Raw genomic sequence first — 24,706 nt, 5'->3', positions numbered from 1 at the left:
CTTCATTTACCCTCCATGTACAGGAAACCATACCTTGAAGGTAATGCTGAAATAAAATGTCTTGTTAGACCTCTGCTCTTTGAAGGTGGGCTGAGCTCTGATGGACTCGGGTCACAAATCTCCATCTGCCAATATGAAGCATAAGAGGTCTAATAAACCGATTACCTGAAACACACCTGTTGTATGGATGGATGTGATCCGTTGATTCTAGTAGGTAATGGATGATTTCATCAGGTGCTCTTAATACTGCTTTTGATGTTTCAGTATTCATAAACATGGCTTCAGTTTATGTGGAAAGAATTCTGAACAAGACCCACCATGAGAGGCTGGATTAAACACGAAGATCCGTCTTTATTTCACCGCCTTCACTTTACAGATACATGACTTCAGAACTACTTACAGATCAGAACCGGCCCACGGTTCAATGGGGGGTGGTGGGGGGGGGGGGTTGTTGAGGGAAGCATTCAGACTACAGCAAGATAAACCACTGGGACAAGCTAAAAAGCTGAGGACACAGGACATGTCTTCATGAAGATGAGGACAGGAAGTGATGAACACAAGGATGGGCTGCAAATGCAGTGTGTGAACAGGCTGTACTAACTGACATCAGCACTGTGACATCACTACAAACATTAACGGGAATATTATCGATACATGCGCTAACTGGCTTACTGCTACTACCACCACTACTACTACTACTACCACCACTACTACTACCACCACCACTACCACCATCTGTTACTCCAGTCTGCACACAGCTTCCCTTACAGAATATCACCGATGTGGTTTATGAGCAGGAGCACAGGGTAGATCGGAAAGAAATAGTTTCATTAACAGCTGTTAAAGGAGGCCTCACCACAGAGGTACCGATGGTGGTGTGTAGCTCCTCTTCCACACACACACACACACACACACACACCAGACGTCACCTTCACGACCTTGAAGAGATTCCATTCCAAATTCAAAAGCAGCTAATCGTCACATTTTAGAAGCTGGAAGTGAACGTTTTTGCCTTCATACATTAGTTCAAACAGAACAGGTGACACTCAAAATGTGTGTTGAACTTTCTGTTGATCCAATAATCAATTAGTTGACTTTGCGAGGCCCCTCAAAGTGTTCATTCTCCTCTTATAACTTTGCATTGAATGCAGTGTGCAATGCTCAGCAGAGTAATGCGTTAGTGTCATTAGTGACTAAAGGGTGAACACAATCCATTCATTGTTTCACCACCAATGAGGGATAATGGGAAATGTATTCACATCGTCATGCAAATTCTTTCTTTTCAACTGAATTTGTCCGCATATTCCAAACAAATATGTGGTGTATTAGAAATATGAATGTGAACATGAATATCTACATTTGCTGCAGGCAGAGCTGTTCAGAAGTAGTCTCATTGTTATAACATATACATGTGCAGGTTGGTTAATGCGCTGTCCTGGTCCTAACAGATGAAGGGTTTCATTTAGTAACACTCCCCTTCATGGTATCACATGCAGCCTGGGAATAAACGGGCCTCCTCCTCTCCCCCTGGACTCCTCATCCGCGGGGGGGGCCTCGGTGCGGGCGCTGGGTGTCGGGCCGGGCTGGGGGGGCTTCTCGCAGGTGGCCTGGGGATGGGTGTGCCACGTCCCGTCCCGGTAGGTGCAGTAGCATACTGTCCACTCGTCAATGTTCACACGGTCCCCCGCTGGGATCACCCTGTTCCCAGCAAAGCAGTTGGGACCTGGAGTGACAGGAAAGACAGTACAGTACAGTACAAGTACAATACAGGTACAGTACAAGTACAATACAGGTACAGGTACAGTACAGTACAGTACAAGTACAATACAGGTACAGTACAATACAGGTACAGGTACAGTACAGTACAGTACAGTACAATACAGGTACAGTACAGTACAAGCACAGGTACAGTACAGGTACAGTACAGTACAGGTACAAGTACAATACAGGTACAGTACCAGTACAGTACAGTACGGTGCAGTACAGGTACAGTACAGGTACAGTGCAGTACAGGTACAGTACAGGTACAGTACAGTACAGGCAGAGATGGGCAGTATTTCTATTGTATTTGAAATACGTATTTCAATTACTTTTGAGTATTTCGTAATTTGTATTTGATAGGGCCGATAAAAATTTTACGTAATTTGTAACAAAATACTTTAGAGTGGAGTCATTTTGTATTTAAAATACTCAAAATACTTTCTCCACAAATCAAAAAACAGTTCAGAGTTCAGTCTGTCAAGATAAATATGTTATCTGAGTGTGACAGATGTCAACTAGCTTGATGTATAATGTATGTCTGGTTCTGGCTACATAGCCTATTGTATGAACATGGTGATGGTTATACTATCAAGCTAGCGATCGATGCTAACATGCTAATGACGCTAGCATGCTGTCTAGGCTAGTGCATAGCCAGTGTTTAGCAAGTTAGCTTATCAGTGGAGTAGCTAGCTATAGGAAGATGGACATTGGGAGCTTGTCTGTTCATGATAACCTTATCAAGAGACGTCTGACCATCTCACCTCATTGTGTTAAAAGTGATGCTGTATCTTCTCACTGTGAAGGTCATAATGACATATCAATTACTGGCAGATAATAGAGTTCACAGTTAGCCAGGCTATGACAGTAGATATCCATTTGTTAAAAAAAACTAAAAAACATTAAATATCCAATTTATTTTATTTAAAAGGCATATTATGAAAGTATTCTTAGTTGTATTATTTCATACATTCTACAGTTGGCCAGGTGGACAACATGTCTCAGTACAGTCATGTATTTAGGCTTTTTACCTACAACTGGTTTTAATTCTATATTTTGCTTTTATAGTATACATAGGCCTAATGTGTGATGCTATTCATATGTGATGAATATTTTCTTGTTGATACAAAGCCAAAGTCTATGGGCTGTTAAGTCCTATTAATAAATATATATATATATATATATATATATATATATATATATATATATATATAAATATATATATATAAATATATATATATATATATATAAATATATATATATAAATAAATATATATATATATATATACACATATATATATATATACACATAATCAATCAAGTTGTTGTCTTTTAATAGCTTTGATTAGTTACACTGACATTCTGTGACTGTTCTTCATTTTTGTGGGGTTCATCAGAGCTTTGTGTACATTATATATATATATATATATATATATATATATATATATATATATATATATATATATAGCCCAACCCTGAATGCTCTGTTATACCAAATTGGGAGAAAATGGAAAATCCAGAAAAAAGTATTTCCTATATTTTAAATACAAAATACATGTATTGTATTTTGTTACATTTTCTGGCACCAGTATTTTGTATTTTATTTGAATACATTTATTTGAGGGGTATTTTGTATCAAAATACATTTTGATGTATTTTTGCCCATCTCTGAGTACAGGTACAGTACAGGTACAGTACAGGGTCTCACAATTTGTTGTTGTTGTTGTTGTTTGCTTACCCTCAGTAGTGACAGCACTACTTTATGTATTGTTGGGTGAACACAAGCTCGCTAATTAACATATTACATCATGTTTGTTTAATCTGTCAAAAAAAAAACATGCATTGTAAAAAATAAAAATAAAACTTGTTCTGGTTGTTTGCTGCCAAGACACTAAGACAGTAAACATTATAAACAACATACCTGCTAAACGTCAGCATGCTAACATTAACCACTGTTAGCGTGCTAGCATAGCATAGTTAGCATTTAGCTGTGCTCAATGAAAGCCTCACAAAGCATGGCTTGTTGTAGTCTTTCTTGCTGAGTGATGACTCAGAAGCAGTCACGATAACAGCTAGTTGAATTCTCTAGATGCTAAGGAAAGGAGACAAGCCTGGGATAAGATCTTCCTAAGCACTTATGCTCTCCCTCAGATCTTTCCTTGACCTCATGACGTTTCCACGAGGACAAGGAGAAAACCGAGGACGTCATGTTTTCTACAGACTAGCTGGTGAACGTGGTGGAGCATTGAGCAGCTACAGAGACGGATGTAACACAGAGCTGAAGTAGAGTGAGTGTCAGAGTGCTGTGTTTGCACACTTTAATATTCAGGCTGGTTTCTGCAGTGAAAGCATTTAGAGAATCAATAATAATAAAAAAAAATCATAGAGACTTGAAGCACAACTTCTTTCTTCAATGGTGGTTCAAGTTCATGATGAAAAGCCTTATCGATGTGTGCATGATATTAATAGAAGAGGGCAACATGATACGAGCATACTGATTTATATTTAAGGTCAAATGAACCTATGAAAAAATCCTTCCTCTCGATGCTATTTATTGTCCTGAATGCATGTAATATAGTATAATAGGATCTCTTTATAGTATATTATAACTATAAGTTATGTATTGTTTGGGATGGACATGAATACCATGCAAGCAAAAATGTAAACAGTCTTCCTTTGATGTGATTTGCATCCCTCAATCACAGATGGGGGTTCCTTTATTTGGCAGCTACCTGTGAAGCAATTACCAGCGCCGGTCAGCAGGAGGACAGGAAGTACAGTTCATCCGCTGCCAGATCCAACCACGTTCAATAAAGCACAGCTGATGAGAGGGAATGTGACAGCAGCGAGGGGGAAACGATGACGCAACAAAGCAAACCATCTGTCCAGCAGAGGAGCAGCAAAGATAAAAACTACTATTTAGATACAACCGCCATAGAGCAGCAAGGCAACAGGGAAGCAGATGTATGTGTTTATTTAATGTGCTCATAAACAATCAATGAAATAATGGTTTTGGTTGTGAAGCTACTTTGGCTTTTCATTTTATTCTACAAAATGCAATCCATAATACAAGTTATTTTTATCCCTGATGCTATTTCTTTCTGGCGCACACACAAAACCCACCGACCTAAGACCTTAATGCCAGCGGCAGTAAAAGTGTGTGTGACATAACAGGGAGGGCTCTATACGCTGCTGTGTGTGTGTGTGTGTGTGTGTGTGTGTGTGTGTGTGTGTGTGTGTGTGTGTGACGTAACCTGCGCTGCTTCTGAGAGCTGCTACAATGACGGCCTTCTAATGATGAGCAGAGGGCACCAGTTTAAGTGTGTGTGTGTGTGTGTGTGTGTGTGTGTGTGTGTGTGTGTGTGTGTGTGAAGGGAGAGTCAGTGAGATGGGATATCATAGCACGTGGTTGTGCTTCTGCTACACACGGATAAAAGTGATGTTAAGAGGTTGTGAGTGGAAAATTAGATTTCAGCCTAGTAATAACTATGTATGGAAGGTAAGCTAGGACAGCAAGTTGGAAGTTGCTAAAGGATACGACTGGTGATATTCTTTCTCTTTTATTATACATGTGGTTTCATAAAAAAAAAAAAAAAAAAGCTTAGCAATTTTCTAAAACACAGGTTGCTAAAACAGGAGGAGGTAGTGCATGTGTTGGGGACTTTTTTCAGCTACAGATTAATACAATAATATGTGTTGGTGAGTATTTGGGACAGCACGACAGTGGAAGTGGGCTAGAGCCCAAATATTTGGGTGTGACTGTGGATTAGTGGTAGAGCTCTACCAACTCCATGTCGATGTGTCCTTGAGCAAGAAACCTCTGGCCACATGACAACATTCACACCTGTCCATCAGAACTCACTAACATTCACACCTGCCCATCAGAACTCACTAACATTCACATCTGCTCATCAGAACTCACTAACATTCACACCTGTCCATCAGAACTCACTAACATTCACACCTGTCCATCAGAACTCACTAACATTCACACCTGCCCATCAGAACTCACTAACATTCACACCTGCCCATCAGAACTCACTAACATTCACATCTGCTCATCAGAACTCACTAACATTCACACCTGTCCATCAGAACTCACTAACATTCACACCTGTCCATCAGAACTCGCTAACATTCACACCTGTCCATCAGAACTCGCTAACATTCACACCTGTCCATCAGAACTCGCTAACATTCACATCTGCCCATCAGAACTCGCTAACATTCACATCTGCTCATCAGAACTCACTAACATTCACACCTGTCCATCAGAACTCACTAACATTCACACCTGTCCATCAGAACTCACTAACATTCACACCTGCTCATCAGAACTCACTAACATTCACACCTGTCCATCAGAACTCGCTAACATTCACACCTGTCCATCAGAACTCGCTAACATTCACATCTGCTCATCAGAACTCACTAACATTCACACCTGTCCATCAGAACTCACTAACATTCACATCTGCTCATCAGAACTCACTAACATTCACACCTGCCCATCAGAACTCACTAACATTCACACCTGTCCATCAGAACTCACTAACATTCACACCTGCCCATCAGAACTCACTAACATTCACATCTGCTCATCAGAACTCACTAACATTCACACCTGTCCATCAGAACTCACTAACATTCACACCTGTCCATCAGAACTCACTAACATTCACATCTGCTCATCAGAACTCACTAACATTCACACCTGTCCATCAGAACTCACTAACATTCACACCTGTCCATCAGAACTCACTAACATTCACACCTGCTCATCAGAACTCACTAACATTCATACCCATACTACCTTACATGGTAGCTCTGTCATCAGGGTGAATGGGTGAATGATTACATGTAGTGTTAAAGAGCTTTGAGTGGTCAGAAGACCAGAAAAGAGGGACACCAGTACAGTCCATTTACCACTTACCACAAACTACAGTGTCTGTGTTGGTGGTAATGAAGGAACCCCGCGCTGAAAATTCTGGAAAGTCCAAAGTCCACTTGTTTGCATTAATGTGCTCAGTATTTGATGGTCCCAGTCAGATCAGGAGACATGTTGTGTACAAGGTTGCCCCCAAAAGAGGCTTTCTAGAGAATGGCTTGTTGTTGAGTGTCCAAGATTGAGATGGTTCATCCTCTCGGGACCGTTCCTGAGTTTAGTAACTTCGTCACATTATACCTGTTACATAGTTTTACTCCCTTGTGTGCCGGTGGAAACTGTGGCTTGATAGCCTGCAGTCCAAGAGGAAAGACCAAAGGGTGACCAAACACATTAGTGGTCCTCTGTGGACCATGAATATCCACAGCACATTTAAGGCACATCAATTAGTTTAGAGACACTCATGGACCAAAGTAATGGACTGACAAAGAGACAGCACTTGGCGTGAACCCAACACGGAGTCTTACCAGCCTTACAGATGGGGCAGCAGTGGTTGGGCTCGTAGGTGGGGTTGACACAGTGCGGGGCGGGGCAGTCCGAAATGCTGCAGTACACCTCTCTGTTGGCCTCGCAGCGACACCGCTCACACCTCGACAACTGGAACGCACAAATCATTGTGACGTCATTGACTTCAGCTTTTAAGTAACATACGGCCATTTAACAAAAGTAGTCCCATTATCTGTGACCATTTGGTGTAATTACAGGAAACACAGGTGACCGGTTCAATCTCATCATCACGTCACAGACGATGTGTGGACAGGCAATGTCAAACAAAGACAGCTGATCTGTCTCTAGTGCTATTGGACCGGTTGGATGCACTTCATCAATGCACCATCAGTTACATAAAAACAGTCAATACCCGTCTTTCCACTGCTCAATCCCCACTGAGCACAAACCAGGCAGCCCCTCTCTGTGTGATCAAACGTGGAGCAGCTGTTAGGACTGGCATCAACTCACTCGCAAACCTTTCAAACGTGAGCACTTATGACCTATGTAGGAACGACAACATTGCACTAAATGCACAATTTCTGTTTCCGTGATTGCACGAGTGTGTCTACATCTGAACTGCTGCTGTTAACAGATTGTGGGATTGAGATGCTGTTAGCAAACATCCAGAATTATTAGTACTCATCTCTACGTACGTCCAATATTCACTCTCCTTTCAGCAACAAGTTCTACTTCACACTACTTGATGTCTGTCTGCTGCTGTGTGGAGCTGATGAGACAGAGGACACAGAGAACCACCTGCACAGTGGATTATAGTTTCACCCTACACATCTTCATTAGTTCTGTTGTTCAGCTTTAAGCTTTCTGTAACAACAGAAACTTTAGCGATACAACTACTCACCCACAATACATCTCTTTAATACATCACACGTGGTACATTGTAATGAGGTCATGGATTCTTACCTCTGCTCCGTCTCAGGGGGAGGGACTGTGTCAAATACATTTTTAAGATGCATAATTCTTCGTTAAAATAAGATGAATACCACAAAGTGACGGACAGACACACACATGGTTGGCTTAAAGGCAGACTATAATGAAGCTGTGTGTGGGGAACACACAGGGACGATGGAAGCCTTGGGTTAATAAGGGTGGAGTGTGACTGAGTATTTCCATGGTATGCTGCGCTACGCTTTTACTCCACTACATGTATCTCTCAGCTGTAGTTACTAGGTACATTAAACACTTCATAAAGTACCCAACATAATGTAAAGGTGTTCAAGTTTAGCTCTACCTTCCAATAATAAGTAGAGTAACAATGAGCACTTAAAATGCAATTTACTACAAATACTTGAAATTGTACTTAAATAAGCTTTTGAATGCAGGACTTGCTACTTCTGCTCAAGTTAAAGTACTTCTTCAGACTTTACTTTTGGAGGTGTGAGGGTTGGGGGGGGGGGGGGGGGGGGGTCGGATCGTTCTCACCCTGAACTCCTCAAGGGGTCGGTACGTTTTCCCCCCGTAGACGCAGACCCTGGCCATAGCCTCGCACACCGGACAGCACGCCCTATAGCTCATCCGCGTGCACCGGGGGTGGATGCGGGGACACTTGGGTTGGACGCACACAGGACCGTCCACGGTGCACGTGCACGGACACGCCGCGGGGCTCGGGTAATACACTTCTCCGATTCCGTAAACAAACCCGTGGTCGTCGATGCACCACTTCCCCCGGTAGTCGCCGAACTCGTAATCCAAGTCGGTTTTGGAGGAGTACTCCGCCGCCACCGCGAGCTCCGCGACGCGCCCCGGACCGTGCGTCAGCAGCAGCGGCAGAACGAGCGCGATGGAGAGGCAGCCGAGCGCGCGGTGCGGCTGGCTCATGGTGAACAGGTTACCGTCACCGACACCGACCGTCTGCGGGTCTGTGAGCTTCTCCCACCATCAGGGGCGCCGGTGACGCCGATACATGCGCGTCAGTCTGGAGTGTCACCGACACGCTGCCCGGGACTTCATTCAGACACATGGCGGGAAAAAACAAGCGCGCCTTTAACGCGGTGACTGAACAACAGAGAGATGAACGCGCTCACAGCGAGCTGCTGCTAAAGCCGCGGAAGAGATTTGACCAAACTAACTGAAGTTTAGTTCAGTGGTAACAGCAAGACACGAACTATGAATACATGAAGGATTAGAATAGCTCCATCTTATAGGGAACCTCAGGGTGATGACGTCATTAGAGACAGGACAGACAGTATAACACACATAACAGTAGTAGCAGTGGATAGAAGTGACCACTAGCATAAATAATATAGAAATAACCACATTCAGTAGAATCCTGTCTGGGGCTAATCACTCCTTCTCTGGTCAGCAGGAACTACTTCCTGCTCAGTGACTTTGTGTTTTAAGTCAGTGGCTCTGCATCCTGTTGTGAGTACGATTTAAATCAAAGAATAATCCAATACCACTTTCTCCCATATTAATATTGAACACGGGTGTCCATACATATAGTACTGTATATTCTCTAATGTCTTTCAAAATGTGTGCTGTAGACCAAATACTAGTGTTAAGAGAATACACATATAAACACCTTAAGATCAGTTTTACAACACTCACTCTTACTACTTAAAATCTGATTTCAGAAGTAGCATTTCAAAGCGAGGCGTCAGAAGGTCCAGCAGAAAGAACACAGCCACGGGAGACTGAGAAATCCTCTTTAATTGGCTAGATAAGTCCAGACGGTACAGAAAAAAGATGCAAAAACAGGCAGATTACTAAAAACAGTTCAGGTAGGAAACGCTCCTTTAAATGCACAGATGACTGAGGTTACACGTGGATGTGCATGTCCCTGCTCGTGGTGTTAGTATGCAGTCTAAAAACAGTCTTTCCAATAAATAGCCTCAGCGCTTACAGGAGCAGAGCGAGTACCTCGGCTCCTTCTACACACGGGATGAAGGTTAACTGTAGACGCGACATCATATATCAACAGCTTTTAAAAAGCACACTGAGAAGTGCAGTCCTTCCATTTGTCGGTAGGTTTCTGCGTCGGGTCCAACACTTATGATTTCATGTAACGGTTTCCTCAGTCTCAACTCTTTAACACTCCAGTTCTTCTTCTGATTCTTGCAGGATATGGTTTTAATATAGCATGCTGAACAGAGCACCAACAATGACACGCGGCCCGTCTCCGTACCGACTGCAGCGCTGGAGACGGTCACATGGTCGAGTACAGGGTTAATACGAGGGCTGGGCCTCAGTGTAGTAATCTAAAGGGTCAACTACGTCTCTAAAAACACACCGTAGTCCATTTGCAGTTCACAAAAACTGCTAAGCTAAACAATGCTGAGGTTTTATATTGGGGTGGGGGACAGACTGCGATCATGAATCATGTAATGAACACTGAGTGTGGGCTGATCTAAAGGGTTATACAGCAGGTGATACATAAGTGTGAGGTGAACACAGTGGGAGCTACTGGAGGTCTGCGTTTCAACGATGCATGTGGATGAAGAACAGCCAACAGCAACTCCAGAACTGTGGTGGTTATGTTGTGTTTTAAAAACCCATCAAGAGACATGATTATAAAAGAGGAATGGCTTGTACAATGCCTGGAACACACAAACTCGCTCGGGTCAAACTTTGTATTCTTTGGTGACATCTGGATTCATTCGGTCACTTTCTGGGATTTACATTTTAAAAGAAATTTAAGCGACATCCTAATTCCCCCCACAGGATCTTGCGTGGCCCAGCTGTGTGGACGGGGCTGATGCACTCTTAATGCATGTTAACTATGTATTGACCGTACTATCAGAGCCTCAACCATTCAGCTGCTGTGACAGAGCCACCATCCACGCCTCACTTCATCAACACCTGGTGCACAACTACAGCACCGCTGCTCCACCCAGAGGAGGAATACAGGAGAGCTGCAGCAGGCGGAGGCCTCTACGGTGACCACTGTGCCTCTAACAAAGCCACTATTATGCATCGTACTGTTGGCCGCTCTGGCTGGGGGGTAGTAGTGGTGGCGGTGGTGGAGGGGCTGGTTCTTCTGAGGGAGGGGGAGGCGGAGGTGCTGCAGCCACATTAGGGTTAGCCGTGCCGGGGTTGGCTTCCTGAGCCGCCGGGGTGTCGGGTGTCGCCGCTCCGGCGTTGCTGTCGGAGGAAGGAAGGGGCATGCTGTTCCTGCTGTCGTCACTGGGGGTGCTGCTGCCTGGAGTGCTGCTCTCCCTGGGTGGCTCGGGGGGAGGGGTTGCTTTATCAGTGGCAGGAGGGGCGGGGTCAGATGGAGGAGGTGGAGCGGGCTGAGGGTCTGACGGGGGCTCCGCAGGGGCCGCCTCATCTGGGGAGAGATTGAGAGATCGAAGCTTAAAATAGTTGGGCAGATTTGGCATTGTGTGCGAGAACCACACTCAACTGAAGACCGGACTTCCTCACAAACAGACCAACACCGTGAGTTCCTGAAAGCAGCAGCACAGAGAGCTTAAAGGTATTCTGCAGATAGAAATATGAAATTCTGCTCATTTATTTGGCGACCCTAATAAAATCTCCTCCATACAAATATTTATTTTTCTTTTGTAGCATGAAGGGACTATAACTGTTGTAGAGTGACAATTATGAACCTTTCAAATCCCCAAAAGGACACTTCTGCAGTGTCTCCCATGGACAGGACCTGCTGCACGCTCTGTGTGCATCCTAAGAATAATCACAACAAGCTGATGCACTGAGAGAGCAAGAGGCTAGCCAGCCCACCTGTCGTGGGAAAATATTTTAAACAAATGATATATTTTAATAATATATTTAATATTAAAACACAAGAAAGTGCAACACTGTCGGTACCTGTCTCCATTGGTGTGGGCTTGTCCTCCTCCTTGGTCCCTGAGTTGGGGTTAGCTGTGCTGCTAGCATTGCCACTGCTCTGCTCTGCAGCTTTGTTTCCAGCTGCCTCCTGTTGCTGCTGCTGCTGTTGTTGTTGTTGCTGCTGTTGCTGTTGTTGTTGTTGTTGCTGCTGCTGCTGTTGTTGTTGTTGCTGCTGCTGTTGCTGTTGAGCAGCTTTCTCTGCCTGCTCTGCTGCCTCTCGCTCCCTCTCCTCCGCCCGGCGCCTGGCCGCCTCTTCAGCAGCAGCCATCTCTGCTGCTAGCTTCTCCATGTCCACCTCAACCTTTTGACTGCAAAGCTGGAGACGGAGAGGACACTCGTGAAACAATGGCTTCTACAAAACACAATGGTCCATGTACAAATTGACCTAAAGATGTCACCAGATTGAATGCAAAGACACACAGTTACATAAATACACTTCAGTATGAATGCTCAGTTTGTCTACAAATCAGGATGTGAGAATTCAATGCATAGACTATGAGTGATCATCTTTAGGTTTCAGGTTCACATGTAGTTCATCTTTCTACAGTAAAACCTCATCCTTGCTCCTCACTCGGCTGTCTCAAGGTAGGAAAGTGCTGCTGTACCCGCTTGAGCTCAGTGTTGAACGAGTCGGTGGTCTCCAGGAAGCGTCTCTTCTTGTCTTGGTGGCGATCCTCAATCTGCAGAAGCTCCGCCTCCAGCTTCCTCTGAAACACACAGATGGAGTACAGAGTGAGTGTCTCTGAGGTGCGTTGGTACCGGCCATGTGCATACGATTACATTCTCCAACATGTGTCCACGAGGAAGAAAGCGACTGAGCTCCTCTCATCTCGCATCTTCTTGGCAGAGAGTGTCCGTCCAGCCTACCTGGTGCACCATGAGAGACTGGACCTGCCTCTTGAGGACCTGCATGCGGGCTGTGGTGACCACCGAGCGGACATCGGGCACCACGATCTCGCTGAGGATGTCACTGATGAGCCGGTGGTTCCTCTGGAAGCGAGCGGCTGCCGTGTGCTTCACTGAAAATCCGTCATCGTAGTCTGGAGGGAGGAAACATAGGACACTTAACGGTCCACCAGGAGAGAGGGGAGCCGGCTAGCAGCTCACATTCACACATCCCAAAATCACCTTCACAACCGCTCTGTTTCAGGTGCAGAGAACTACAGCCGTAAACGGTGTTACGGTCGTCACACACATACAGACACATGTGAGCACATTCAACCCATCCTAAGCAAAGGCAGCATTGGGCAGCTGTGAAGCACCCAGGGAGCTGAAGGAGTCTCCTTAAGGAGACTAGGGCTGCAAAGGGGCGGAAGCTTTCCGGTAAATTTCCATAAACTTTCCATGGGAAGTTTGAGAACTAGACTAAGCAGGCCTAGCTCAGCTGGACCCTGGTGGGAACATTGTCTGCCAGAAAGCTAAACGCAGAACGTTGTGTCGTTTCTGAACGTCTTTGAACGTCGTGTCGTTTCTGAACGTCTTTGAACGTCGTGTCATTTCTGAACGTCTTTGAACGTCGTGTCGTTTCTGAACGTCTTTGAACGTCGTGTCGTTTCTGAACGTCTTTGAACATCGTGTCGTTTCTGAACGTCTTTGAACGTCGTGTCGTTTCTGAACGTCTTTGAACGTCGTGTCGTTTCTGAACGTCTTTGAACGTCGTGTCGTTTCTGAACGTCTTTGAACGTCGTGTCGTTTCTGAACGTCTTTGAACGTCGTGTCGTTTCTGAACGTCTTTGAACGTCGTGTCGTTTCTGAACGTTTCTGAACGTCTTGTCGTTTCTGAACGTCTTTGTCATCACCTGGCATGTTGAGTACTTGGTATTAAAATGAACATGGCTTCAGTTTACCAACTGTATGTGTAGACAGTAGTAACTGTGTACAGCAGTGACAGTAGGATGGATGCATGTCCACACTAAAGTACACCATCACCTCCATCATTCACGGCTGTTGGGGTCCATCAAAAAGCACGAGTTGGGACTTTATCATAAATAAAAGTAATTACTGCAAATGAAAGGCTGAGCAATAAAAACGTGATTCAAAACTATATTTTAAAGATGTATGGAATGCAGCCCATGCTGTGTTTCTTTGCAAAGGATGTAGCTAGATACTGTAAACCACATCATCTCAACCCGACGTGATCAAATAGGTCAAATGAAAGCATTCCTCCACCACATGCACACTACTGCCTTTGAGCAATAGGGAATACACTACTGTATTCAACGTTCATGTTTTTATGGCTCAATGAAAGAATGAGGTTCTACTCAGTCAAAAATGACATTTTTTTAAAAATTTGTATTAGAAATGTTTGCATGCATGTCTGCTTATGACAAAACTAAATGTTGTTTTGTCATAAGGTAAATACAGTTAAATTACCCCAAAATGTCCAGTTTATTCCTATTGAAAGTTTCCAACTTTGAATATTCCTGGAATTTTGCAACCCTAAAGGAGAGTGTCCTTAGAGAGCGTCCTTAGAGGGTGTCCTTGAGGACGACCCCGCTCTACCCTCTGAGCCACAGGGGTCAACACTCAAACTGAACCCTGGGCTTTCAGTGCAGTGTGGCTCCGTACCGGCCTTCACATCTACTCAGGTTTAGAAGCATGACTAAACATCTTTGATATCCCGATCGATGCACTTCAGAGAGGATTTCAAACCCACCGTCCGGGTCTTCGGCGGGCTGGATGCTCATGTACGGCTCTCCTTTGTCCACGCGGCTCTGCCTCTGCCGGCTCTCCTCCTCCATGGCGGCCTCGGCCCGGTTCTTAGCGTTGACGTAGGCCAGGTAGGCCGGTGAGTTGTGGTAGGCCTTCAGAGAGTCGTTGTACTCGATCTGAGAGAGAGGAAGCGTGTCAGCTGAACAAAGTAACACGACAGCCTATCCGATGCAGACGGCTTCTGTTACAACACGCTGTTATCAAGTCGAGGGACTTTGTTGAGTATTTTTAATGTTGGGTCAATTAAAGTGGCATTCCACCCAAAATCCCCTGTGGACATGTTTGAAGCTTTCTCCATACATGAACGATGGAGTAAGCCTGAACTGGACTGATGAACACAGTGAGATGTTCCTTAATCTTTGCAGAGCACATTCAAGTTAAACGAATAGATGTTAAATTACAGCCTCATGGTTGTATGTCCTCAGCCAACCAGTCATGTCACAATTTACATCAATGTCATCATGTCACCACTGGATCTATCCTACATTTATGTGACAGTCATAATTAGCTCATGAATTCTTGAGTCACAGTGAAACGTGTTGGGAGGTCACAGTGGGCTTGGTGGATGTTGTGTTCCACACTAAGCTGCAGAACCCTGGAGGGGATCACTTTACCTCTGTCCTCAGTAAACAGGGCTGTGACCAGCACCAGGTGAAACTGCTCCACTACTATCTGAACACATGCTAAAAATGGATTGGCAAGAGAATTCAATGGTAACTGTGATGGTGTCTGGTTACCGCTTTGACATTCTTCAATTGCTCTCAAAGCGCTCGACTTACAGTGCATTTAAAGAGACGTCTCTGTGTGTTTGAGAACTCGTGGCAGAATTAGCTCAGACGTCTGGACAACAGAACCGCGCACAGCCTACACAACATACAACGCAACACACACTCAGGACAGCGCCACTCGTGTCGGCTCACCTTCTCCGCTTCGTACTCGTTCAGGTAATCCTGTTTCTCCTCGTCGGTCAGGTCTCTCCACATCCCTCCGATTATCTTTCCAATCTCCCACAGCTTCAGGTCCGGGTTGGACGCCTTCACTTGGTCCCATACCTTTTGCATTTGCGCACAAACGCAAGATGCACGCACGCACACACACACACACACACACACACACACACACACACACACACACACACACACACACACACACACACACACACACACACACACACACACACACACACACACACACACACACCATATGGTCACAACAGGGAAACTGCAGTTAATGGCGAGTTAGGCTACTGTAAGACAGTGAAGGAAACAAAGGAGGAAAAGAGCAAAGGAAGGAAGAAATTGGCTTCAAAATGATCATCTGGTATAAGGTAATAAGCATATTTTGTGTTGCAAAAAGATTGGATGGAATGGAATGAAATACATCTAAAGACAGAATCAGTTTTACGTGAACATGAATTTGAGTAGATTTTGTCTTCAAGGTTAAAACGTGGGCTCTAGGGTTAGAGAAGCAGCAAAGCAACAGGCACAGAGGGGAAGGAGGTCATGCTTGCAGAAGGAAACACAAGGAGATGTCATTTCTCTGTATCGTTGACAAACACGGGAGGCTACTGTAAGCCAACAGAGTGGAGAGCATCCACTAGGTGGTTGAGGTGGTGGTGAAGGCGTCATGGCTTGGCTGTTTCCCACCCTAAAACCCCTGCAACGTTTCAGGGGATGGGAGGACAAGCAGTAAAAGCAGACACCGTGGATGGGTGTCTTACCTTCCTGCTTACCTTCCGGCTGTACCGCATGTAAGGCATCAGTGGCTTGTCTGGAGGTTTGGGAGGCTTTGGGACGGTGATCCCTGAGGAGTTCTGTGGAGGGAAGACAGACAGAGAGAGACAAGGGAGGGCAGAAGAGTGGGGGGGGGACATGAAGGAGGAACAGAAGAAGGACAAAAGGTTTAGAGAGAGAGGAGAGGAGAATATCAGCTGACTCATGTTGAAGCTTGTATGAAGGCAAATTAAGAGGCGTTTATGTGAATGTGACAATACAGACCTCTAAAGAGGTCCTGAATGCTTTCCTAGTCCCTACAGCTGGATACATGTATGATGCACATTGATTCACGTTTGGAGCCGCTCCAGATAATCTATCAATTACAAACGGTCGCTGTTTAGAGGTCGGCTAGACAACAGGCCTGTGAGCTTTGAGGCCGGAGCTCCTGTTTGCATTCCCACTGCATCTGACATCCACCACACCGGCCCACTGAGGGATGTATGGCAGTGCTGCATCCATCATCATCATCATCATCATCATCATCATCATCATCATGTGTACCACACAGGTGTGCCAACATTCATGGAGCTATAGAGTGTAGTAACCAGGAACTACATGTCTCACTGTAGGAAACGGTCAAATTCACCCACTGGCCCTGAGAACATTCAACTCCATATTCACAACGGGACAGTTGAGCACGAGTCTAAAAGGTGGATCTGTTCTCCATGTTCTCTGTGAGTACAGCTCTGGCTACGCGCCGTTCAAATTGTAACCCCATGTGACAAATCAGATGGTTATTCAGAAGCATTTTAAAAGCTCATCTCACTGCTAAAAAGCAACACGGTCAGCAGAGGCCACGCCCCCGAGACGTACAAAGAAGCACTGCAGCTGGGTCCCTGTTCGCCGTAGACCTCCATCCAGACAAAGACCAGCAGCAGCGTGCAAGGCAACACAGAGGTTCACCTGCACCACTGGCCCAAACAGCTCAGCGATAAAATCACTACTAACAGTTCTGAGGGTTTTACAAAGAGACCATTTGTTCTTTAAATGTGTAGGAACAGGAGGTCCTAAAGATCTACATTTCAGCCAAATCAAAAGAGACATTCAACCTTTGGTTCACCATAATGACTGTAATACTTGATTGCCTATGGAGGGTAGAAACGGCGCTTTTCAGCGACACACAGCAGAGCTGCTGAGCTATGAAAGCCTGCTGACCATCGAGTGGAGTTGGTACAAAGTGGCTGTCAGGACACCCGGTAGTCCTCTTCACCTTCAGTGCCTCACAAGCGAATGAACACGCAGACGCTCACTAAGAGACAAATAAAAGAGTGCAGCTTGAGATGTCTGTCCTGTGATCTTTTTAGAGACGCACCAATGACAGCGTCCATCATGGGGATGAGAACGTAGATCTTTCTGCAGCTGGTTTTCCTCCTAACGGAATGGAAGTAAATGTTTGGTGAAGCAGACTTAAAATGTGTTGCATTGAAAAGTCTAAATGAACCGTTTAAACGGTTATTCTTTCATTCACACCGTCTGCAACATGTTGACTGCAATATGAAGAATGCTTCTGATAAACCCACAAAACGCCTGTAATAGAAACTTCTAGCTGAAGCTCACGTAGCAACCTACTGATACTTTAGGCAGTGCGTGGAGCACTGAGCCCATCTGTGACCGATGACTGACGGTGACTGAACACGACCCTCTCCTGTCTGCAGCCCAAGACACTTTCTTAGTAGTAGCCTCCCTCTTATGCTGAACCCAGCCCGTGTTTGGATTTGTTTTCCAAAGCCCTCCATCAATTCATTACCCTGCTGGAGCCTCCGGAGCTCCCTCCCAGCCGGAGGTTGTTGTAGGCCAGATGGCTGTAAGGGTTGTAGCCCACAAACCCTGGGGTGGAAGGCAATTGCTGATGGAAGACAAATGAGACAAAACACGAATGAGAAATGGTTTACAAACAAGAGGAGGAAGAGGGGTAAACATAAATAAGTGAAAAGGGGGAAAAAGTGGAAATCTATGCATATTGTTTTTCTTGTTTGTTTTCCATGATGTCATCATGCAAGACAAAAAAGGCAACTGGCCGCCAGGCTGGCATTCAGAGTCCAGTGTGAATGTAAATCAGGTCCTTGTGACAAGCTGACGTTGTTAAGCCAAAGCTGCATTTAATCAGCCATGTAAGCGCAACATTTCAACTTGAAACACTTTAAACAGTGCTGCCCCCTGCTGTCACAAAGAAAGAAATGAAAAGCATCACAACAAGGCTGCTGACTACAACCGTACACCAAATGTGCTAAACTCTGATCTTTGAGGCCAAAAAAGGCTCAATATCTTAAATCACGTGTAATCCTAACAGCGCATGAGGCTCATTGATAAATGAGTGGTGGTTTGATAGTAAGAAGCAGAAGTGAGAGCGAGGATGAGAGCTGGAAGACGTCCTCTGTGTTCAGACAGAGAGAGAGAAATCAAATGAAAGCAATAGAAAGCCATGTGGAGCGAGTAAGACATCGAGAAAGAAAGACAGAAAGGAAACCAAAGAGAGCGCACACACCTAACACGGCCCTGTGGCCACTAAACAGAAGAGGCTGAGGCGGGAACACTTACTGTAGTCGGGGCAGGGGGAGGGGGAGGGGCGTAGGACGGTCGTTCTGTGAGAGAGGAACAGAGAAGACATGTTAGACCACAACCTGCTCTGTGTGCACCTGTGTAAAATCAGATTCATCCGTTACTGTCCCTTCATAGCACTGCTATACAGCAAACACTAAACAGGAATGGTGATTTCAATCAGCACAAATGAGGCCTTCTAGACAACCAGAGGAGTCGCCCCCTGCTGGACACTAGAGAGAATGAACGTTTTAAACGTCCGCTTCACTTGTCTGGTTGAAATCAGCAGGACTTCATGCTTAACTCATTAAACATGAAGTCAACATAACGTTATGTGGCCAAATGTCATCTTGTAAAATGTAGTTTGACGAGAAATCAAGTTGTTTGAAAGAGTAAATATACAATAAATAACAGACGGAGTTATGACCTGTCTAACTTCCAAAGATTAGCTCTAAGCTTAGAATAATGAAAACTACTAATGTGGGAAAAAGTAATCTCTTAGTTCCTAATCATTTCAATCGTGTTTCTTAATGCAAATAATCACTATAGATGACTGTGACAAAGTAAAGGAATAATATTAGACCGGTTGACTTCCAAGAACGTGAAAAGATTTTTCAGGACGTTGGTGAAAAAATGAGTCTAACGACGACGACGATCTGTAGGTTCCACACAGTTCATCTACGATCTGTACGTTCCACACAGGTCATCAACGATCTGTACGTTCCACACAGTTCATCTACGATCTGTACGTTCCACACAGTTCATCTACGATCTGTACGTTCCACACAGTTCATCTACGATCTGTACGTTCCACACAGTTCATCAACGATCTGTACGTTCCACACAGTTCATCTACGATCTGTACGTTCCACACAGTTCATCTACGATCTGTACGTTCCACACAGTTCATCAACGATCTGTACGTTCCACACAGTTCATCTACGATCTGTACGTTCATCTACAATCTGTACGTTCCACACAGGTCATCTACGATCTGTACGTTCATCTACGATCTGTACGTTCCACACAGTTCATCTACGATCTGTACGTTCCACACAGTTCATCTACGATCTGTACGTTCCACACAGTTCATCAACGATCTGTACGTTCCACACAGTTCATCTACGATCTGTACGTTCCACACAGTTCATCTACGATCTGTACGTTCCACACAGTTCATCTACGATCTGTACGTTCCACACAGTTCATCTACGATCTGTACGTTCATCTACAATCTGTACGTTCCACACAGGTCATCAACGATCTGTACGTTCCACACAGTTCATCTACGATCTGTACGTTCCACACAGTTCATCAACGATCTGTACGTTCCACACAGTTCATCAACGATCTGTACGTTCCACACAGTTCATCTACGATCTGTACGTTCATCTACAATCTGTACGTTCCACACAGTTCATCAACGAGCTGTACGTTCCACACAGTTCATCTACGAGCTGTACGTTCCACACAGTTCATCTACGATCTGTACGTTCCATACAGTTCATCTACGATCTGTACGTTCCATACAGTTCATCTACGATCTGTACGTTCCATACAGTTCATCAACGATCTGTACGTTCCACACAGTTGACCTACAATCTGTACGTTCCACACAGGTCATCAACGATCTGTACGTTCCACACAGTTCATCAACGATCTGTACGTTCCATACAGTTCATCTACGATCTGTAGGTTCCACACAGTTCATCAACGATCTGTACGTTCCACACAGTTCATCTACGATCTGTACGTTCCATACAGTTCATCTACGATCTGTACGTTCCACACAGTTCATCTACGATCTGTACGTTCCACACAATTCATCTACGATCTGTACGTTCCACACAGTTCATCTACGATCTGTACGTTCCACACAGTTCATCTACGATCTGTACGTTCCATACAGTTCATCAACGATCTGTACGTTCCACACAGTTCATCTACGATCTGTACGTTCCACACAGTTCATCTACGATCTGTACGTTCCACACAGTTCATCTACGATCTGTACGTTCCACACAGTTCATCAACAATCTGTACGTTCCACACAGTTCATCTACGATCTGTACGTTCATCTACGATCTGTACGTTCCACACAGGTCATCAACGATCTGTACGTTCCACACAGGTCATCAACGAGCTGTACGTTCCACACAGTTCATCTACGATCTGTACGTTCCATACAGTTCATCTACAATCTGTACGTTCCATACAGTTCATCTACAATCTGTACGTTCCACACAGGTCATCAACGATCTGTATGTTCCACACAGTTCATCAACGATCTGTACGTTCCACACAGTTCATCTACGATCTGTACGTTCCACACAGGTCATCTACGATCTGTACGTTCCACACAGGTCATCTACGATCTGTACGTTCCACACAGGTCATCAACGATCTGTACGTTCCACACAGTTCATCTACGATCTGTACGTTCCACACAGTTCATCAACGATCTGTACGTTCCACACAGTTCATCAACGATCTGTACGTTCCACACAGTTCATCTACGATCTGTACGTTCCATACAGTTCATCAACGATCTGTACGTTCCATACAGTTCATCTACAATCTGTACGTTCCATACAGTTCATCTACAATCTGTACGTTCCACACAGGTCATCAACGATCTGTATGTTCCACACAGTTCATCTACGATCTGTACGTTCCACACAGTTCATCTACGATCTGTACGTTCCACACAGTTCATCAACAATCTGTACGTTCCACACAGTTCATCTACGATCTGTACGTTCATCTACGATCTGTACGTTCCACACAGGTCATCAACGATCTGTACGTTCCACACAGGTCATCAACGAGCTGTACGTTCCACACAGTTCATCTACGATCTGTACGTTCCATACAGTTCATCTACAATCTGTACGTTCCATACAGTTCATCTACAATCTGTACGTTCCACACAGGTCATCAACGATCTGTATGTTCCACACAGTTCATCAACGATCTGTACGTTCCACACAGTTCATCTACGATCTGTACGTTCCACACAGGTCATCTACGATCTGTACGTTCCACACAGGTCATCTACGATCTGTACGTTCCACACAGGTCATCAACGATCTGTACGTTCCACACAGTTCATCTACGATCTGTACGTTCCACACAGTTCATCAACGATCTGTACGTTCCACACAGTTCATCAACGATCTGTACGTTCCACACAGTTCATCTACGATCTGTACGTTCCATACAGTTCATCAACGATCTGTACGTTCCATACAGTTCATCTACAATCTGTACGTTCCATACAGTTCATCTACAATCTGTACGTTCCACACAGGTCATCAACGATCTGTATGTTCCACACAGTTCATCAACGATCTGTACGTTCCACACAGTTCATCTACGATCTGTACGTTCCACACAGTTCATCAACGATCTGTACGTTCCACACAGTTCATCTACGATCTGTACGTTCCACACAGGTCATCAACGATCTGTACGTTCCACACAGTTCATCTACGATCTGTACGCCTCATTGTTGATGTCTTTTGTCTTGTTGGAACTTGTTGCAATAAGTTATTACACAGCTGGAGAAGCGATGTTTAAAACAAATTATTCCACTTTGATAACACCACTCTGAACTGTATTTATACTATTCATTATGTTTTTACACAAGAGTTATGATACAAAGAGAATAACAGACTGCTAATAGGAACAACGCTGATGACGTGAACTACTAACTACTACTTCAACTAACATGCACGTTTCACGTGTTCAACTAAAAACGTGCACGTTTCACGTTACTTACTTGACATCGTGGCTGCAGACGAGACTAAGTAGAGCAGGCAATTTCCATATTGGTCAATCTGTATCAGAAAACACAAGAGAAGAAGAAAACCCGTCACACACGATATATAAAGTGAAATCACTCCGCTAATGCATTGGTTAGATCGGTAGAAGCCGTAGCATAAAGACACCGGCAGATGATTGTAAAGCAACAGTACCGACGAAGAGGACGAACGTTAACAATGGCTGAGCGGAATTAAAACGCTAACGTTAACTTACCCTGCTTGGCCTACTAGCCCAACCTGCTAACACAAAGAGGCCATTTAGGCCATACTAATCTTGATGGTATTGCATTCAACGGTTTTTAACGTCATTTAGTTACTAATGCGGAAATTACACAAAGCACGAGCTCTTACACGGTTGACGCATCAAAAGCGCGCACATCTTTCAAGACGTTTGAAACCTGGTCGGAGCAGCTAGGCTAACGAACAATACACCCTCCGGCTAACAGTACATCGAGGTGGTTAGCCAGCCGCACGATCTCAGTTATCCAACTGTTATTCAACCACATTTGACGTCGCTTCTTCACCAGTGACAAAATGATACAAATGTAACCGTTTTCAAGTAATTATGTTGGAAACTGCGTAAACATACTCAGTCAGTCGTCCTTTGTTCCCTCCGTAGAGCCGCTTGTTCCGCCTCACACAAACCGGAAGTGTTAGCTTCGTTCTGTTGGGCGGAAAGGATGTTTTCAGAATAAAAGCGTGACTTCAGATATACAGCAGCTGCACAGTTGCCATAAATATAGATCAATACAATAAAACCAGCTTCTGAAATCTGCAATATTCCAAATCAAGCAATATTTCTTCAATTTGTCTTCTTGAGAGTTCTAGTTGTGTTATCAATAACCAATCATTATTTGTAGTATGATATCAAATTATATGTGGGAAAAAATGCTATATTTTCATCATTGATCCAAGTCTCACACAAAGATGAGGGTAGTAGAAGTCTTGCTTATGCAGTGATACATCATAATAGTAAATACTTGGTAAAAACGGAAATGTGTTTATTAGACCAAAGATTATGCTGATCACTTTTTAGTTTTGGGGGAGAGATGGAGATTACAAAGCAGAGCCACTCTTTGCAAAATTCAGGCATATCTTGTCTCATAACAAAACATTAACATTTTATTTTTGCCAAGCAAGCATTTTCACAGATGATTTATTTATTTGAAATACAGACTCTGAGATGGCTGTTTAATAAAAACAACTCTAAATTCTGAAAGGGTTGTTATGTCAATGTCTTCAGGTAGTAACAACTGAAATTAAAGCTGCAAGCAGCGATGGACAGGCCCTCACACCTTCCCGCGTCTCGGGGGTACTGGCGGGACGCCGGCAGACGCGGCCGCGAATGTCTTTGACCATCGGACAACGCGTCCCGGAGTTTAACATATTTTTCCCGCTGGACTCTGCGATGCTGGAATTTATGTAGTGCAAATATTCCACCAGTTCCTGCATCCACTATGTGGCGCTAGAGAACATGCTTAAACATGCATTGTGTTGCTCTACATCAAGTGCAGACCACATCATGTCAATATCATGTAAATCGGATACTGTCCTTCACATAACGCTGACTTCCTGTTGCCAGTAGGTGGCACTACGACTTTGAGTGAAAATTGGCTTGTAGACATCCTCAGGCAATGACTGTTATCAAGTATGCCAACTTTGGGACAGATTTAAGCAAGTCCAGTGGAGTTACATCAGCTTGTTGTTTAATGGCGAATCACGTAAAATGGCCACCACACCACGGCTATGTCATTCCATCAAACGTAAAGCTTTGAGTAACTTTTATTTGCAAAGGTCTTTAGATTGTACAGACCACATTTGAAGTGGACCTGACAAAGTCCCTAGGAGGAGTTTGTTAAAGT

The 24,706-nt window shown here is 44.4% G+C and overlaps 2 protein-coding genes across 4 annotated transcripts; both read right to left on the bottom strand.

Moving 5' to 3' along the window:
- Nucleotides 1-331: 331 nt before the first annotated feature.
- si:dkey-283b1.7 (von Willebrand factor C domain-containing protein 2-like) lies at nucleotides 332-9,148 on the bottom strand. Its single transcript, XM_068724862.1, has 3 exons — nucleotides 8,633-9,148; nucleotides 7,171-7,300; nucleotides 332-1,723 (listed from the first exon to the last, which is right to left on the bottom strand). Exons 1-3 carry the CDS (start codon nucleotides 9,026-9,028, stop codon nucleotides 1,479-1,481), a joined length of 771 nt encoding a protein of 256 aa, XP_068580963.1. The 5' UTR covers nucleotides 9,029-9,148; the 3' UTR covers nucleotides 332-1,478.
- A 1,877-nt stretch (nucleotides 9,149-11,025) lies between these two features.
- LOC137882477 (SWI/SNF-related matrix-associated actin-dependent regulator of chromatin subfamily E member 1-like) lies at nucleotides 11,026-23,513 on the bottom strand. 3 transcript variants are annotated; one of them, XM_068724808.1, is made up of 11 exons: nucleotides 23,434-23,513; nucleotides 22,802-22,859; nucleotides 19,021-19,064; nucleotides 18,230-18,328; nucleotides 16,428-16,520; nucleotides 15,628-15,759; nucleotides 14,652-14,823; nucleotides 12,863-13,035; nucleotides 12,601-12,702; nucleotides 11,975-12,311; nucleotides 11,026-11,477 (listed from the first exon to the last, which is right to left on the bottom strand). In XM_068724808.1, exons 2-11 carry the CDS (start codon nucleotides 22,806-22,808, stop codon nucleotides 11,116-11,118), a joined length of 1,521 nt encoding a protein of 506 aa, XP_068580909.1. In that variant the 5' UTR covers nucleotides 22,809-22,859; nucleotides 23,434-23,513; the 3' UTR covers nucleotides 11,026-11,115. The 3 variants fall into 3 exon arrangements, with proteins under 3 accessions (XP_068580909.1, XP_068580910.1, XP_068580911.1); XM_068724809.1 differs by lacking the exon at nucleotides 18,230-18,328; XM_068724810.1 differs by lacking the exon at nucleotides 18,230-18,328 and having other exon boundaries at nucleotides 16,440-16,520.
- Nucleotides 23,514-24,706: the final 1,193 nt, after the last annotated feature.

The sequence above is a fragment of the Cebidichthys violaceus genome, unplaced genomic scaffold, assembly GCF_023349555.1.
Source record: "Cebidichthys violaceus isolate CVI_PGR_0920_01 unplaced genomic scaffold, fCebVio1.0.p SCAF_32, whole genome shotgun sequence".
NCBI lineage: Eukaryota > Metazoa > Chordata > Actinopteri > Perciformes > Stichaeidae > Cebidichthys > Cebidichthys violaceus.
This window is presented reverse-complemented; position numbering and strand designations above follow the sequence as displayed.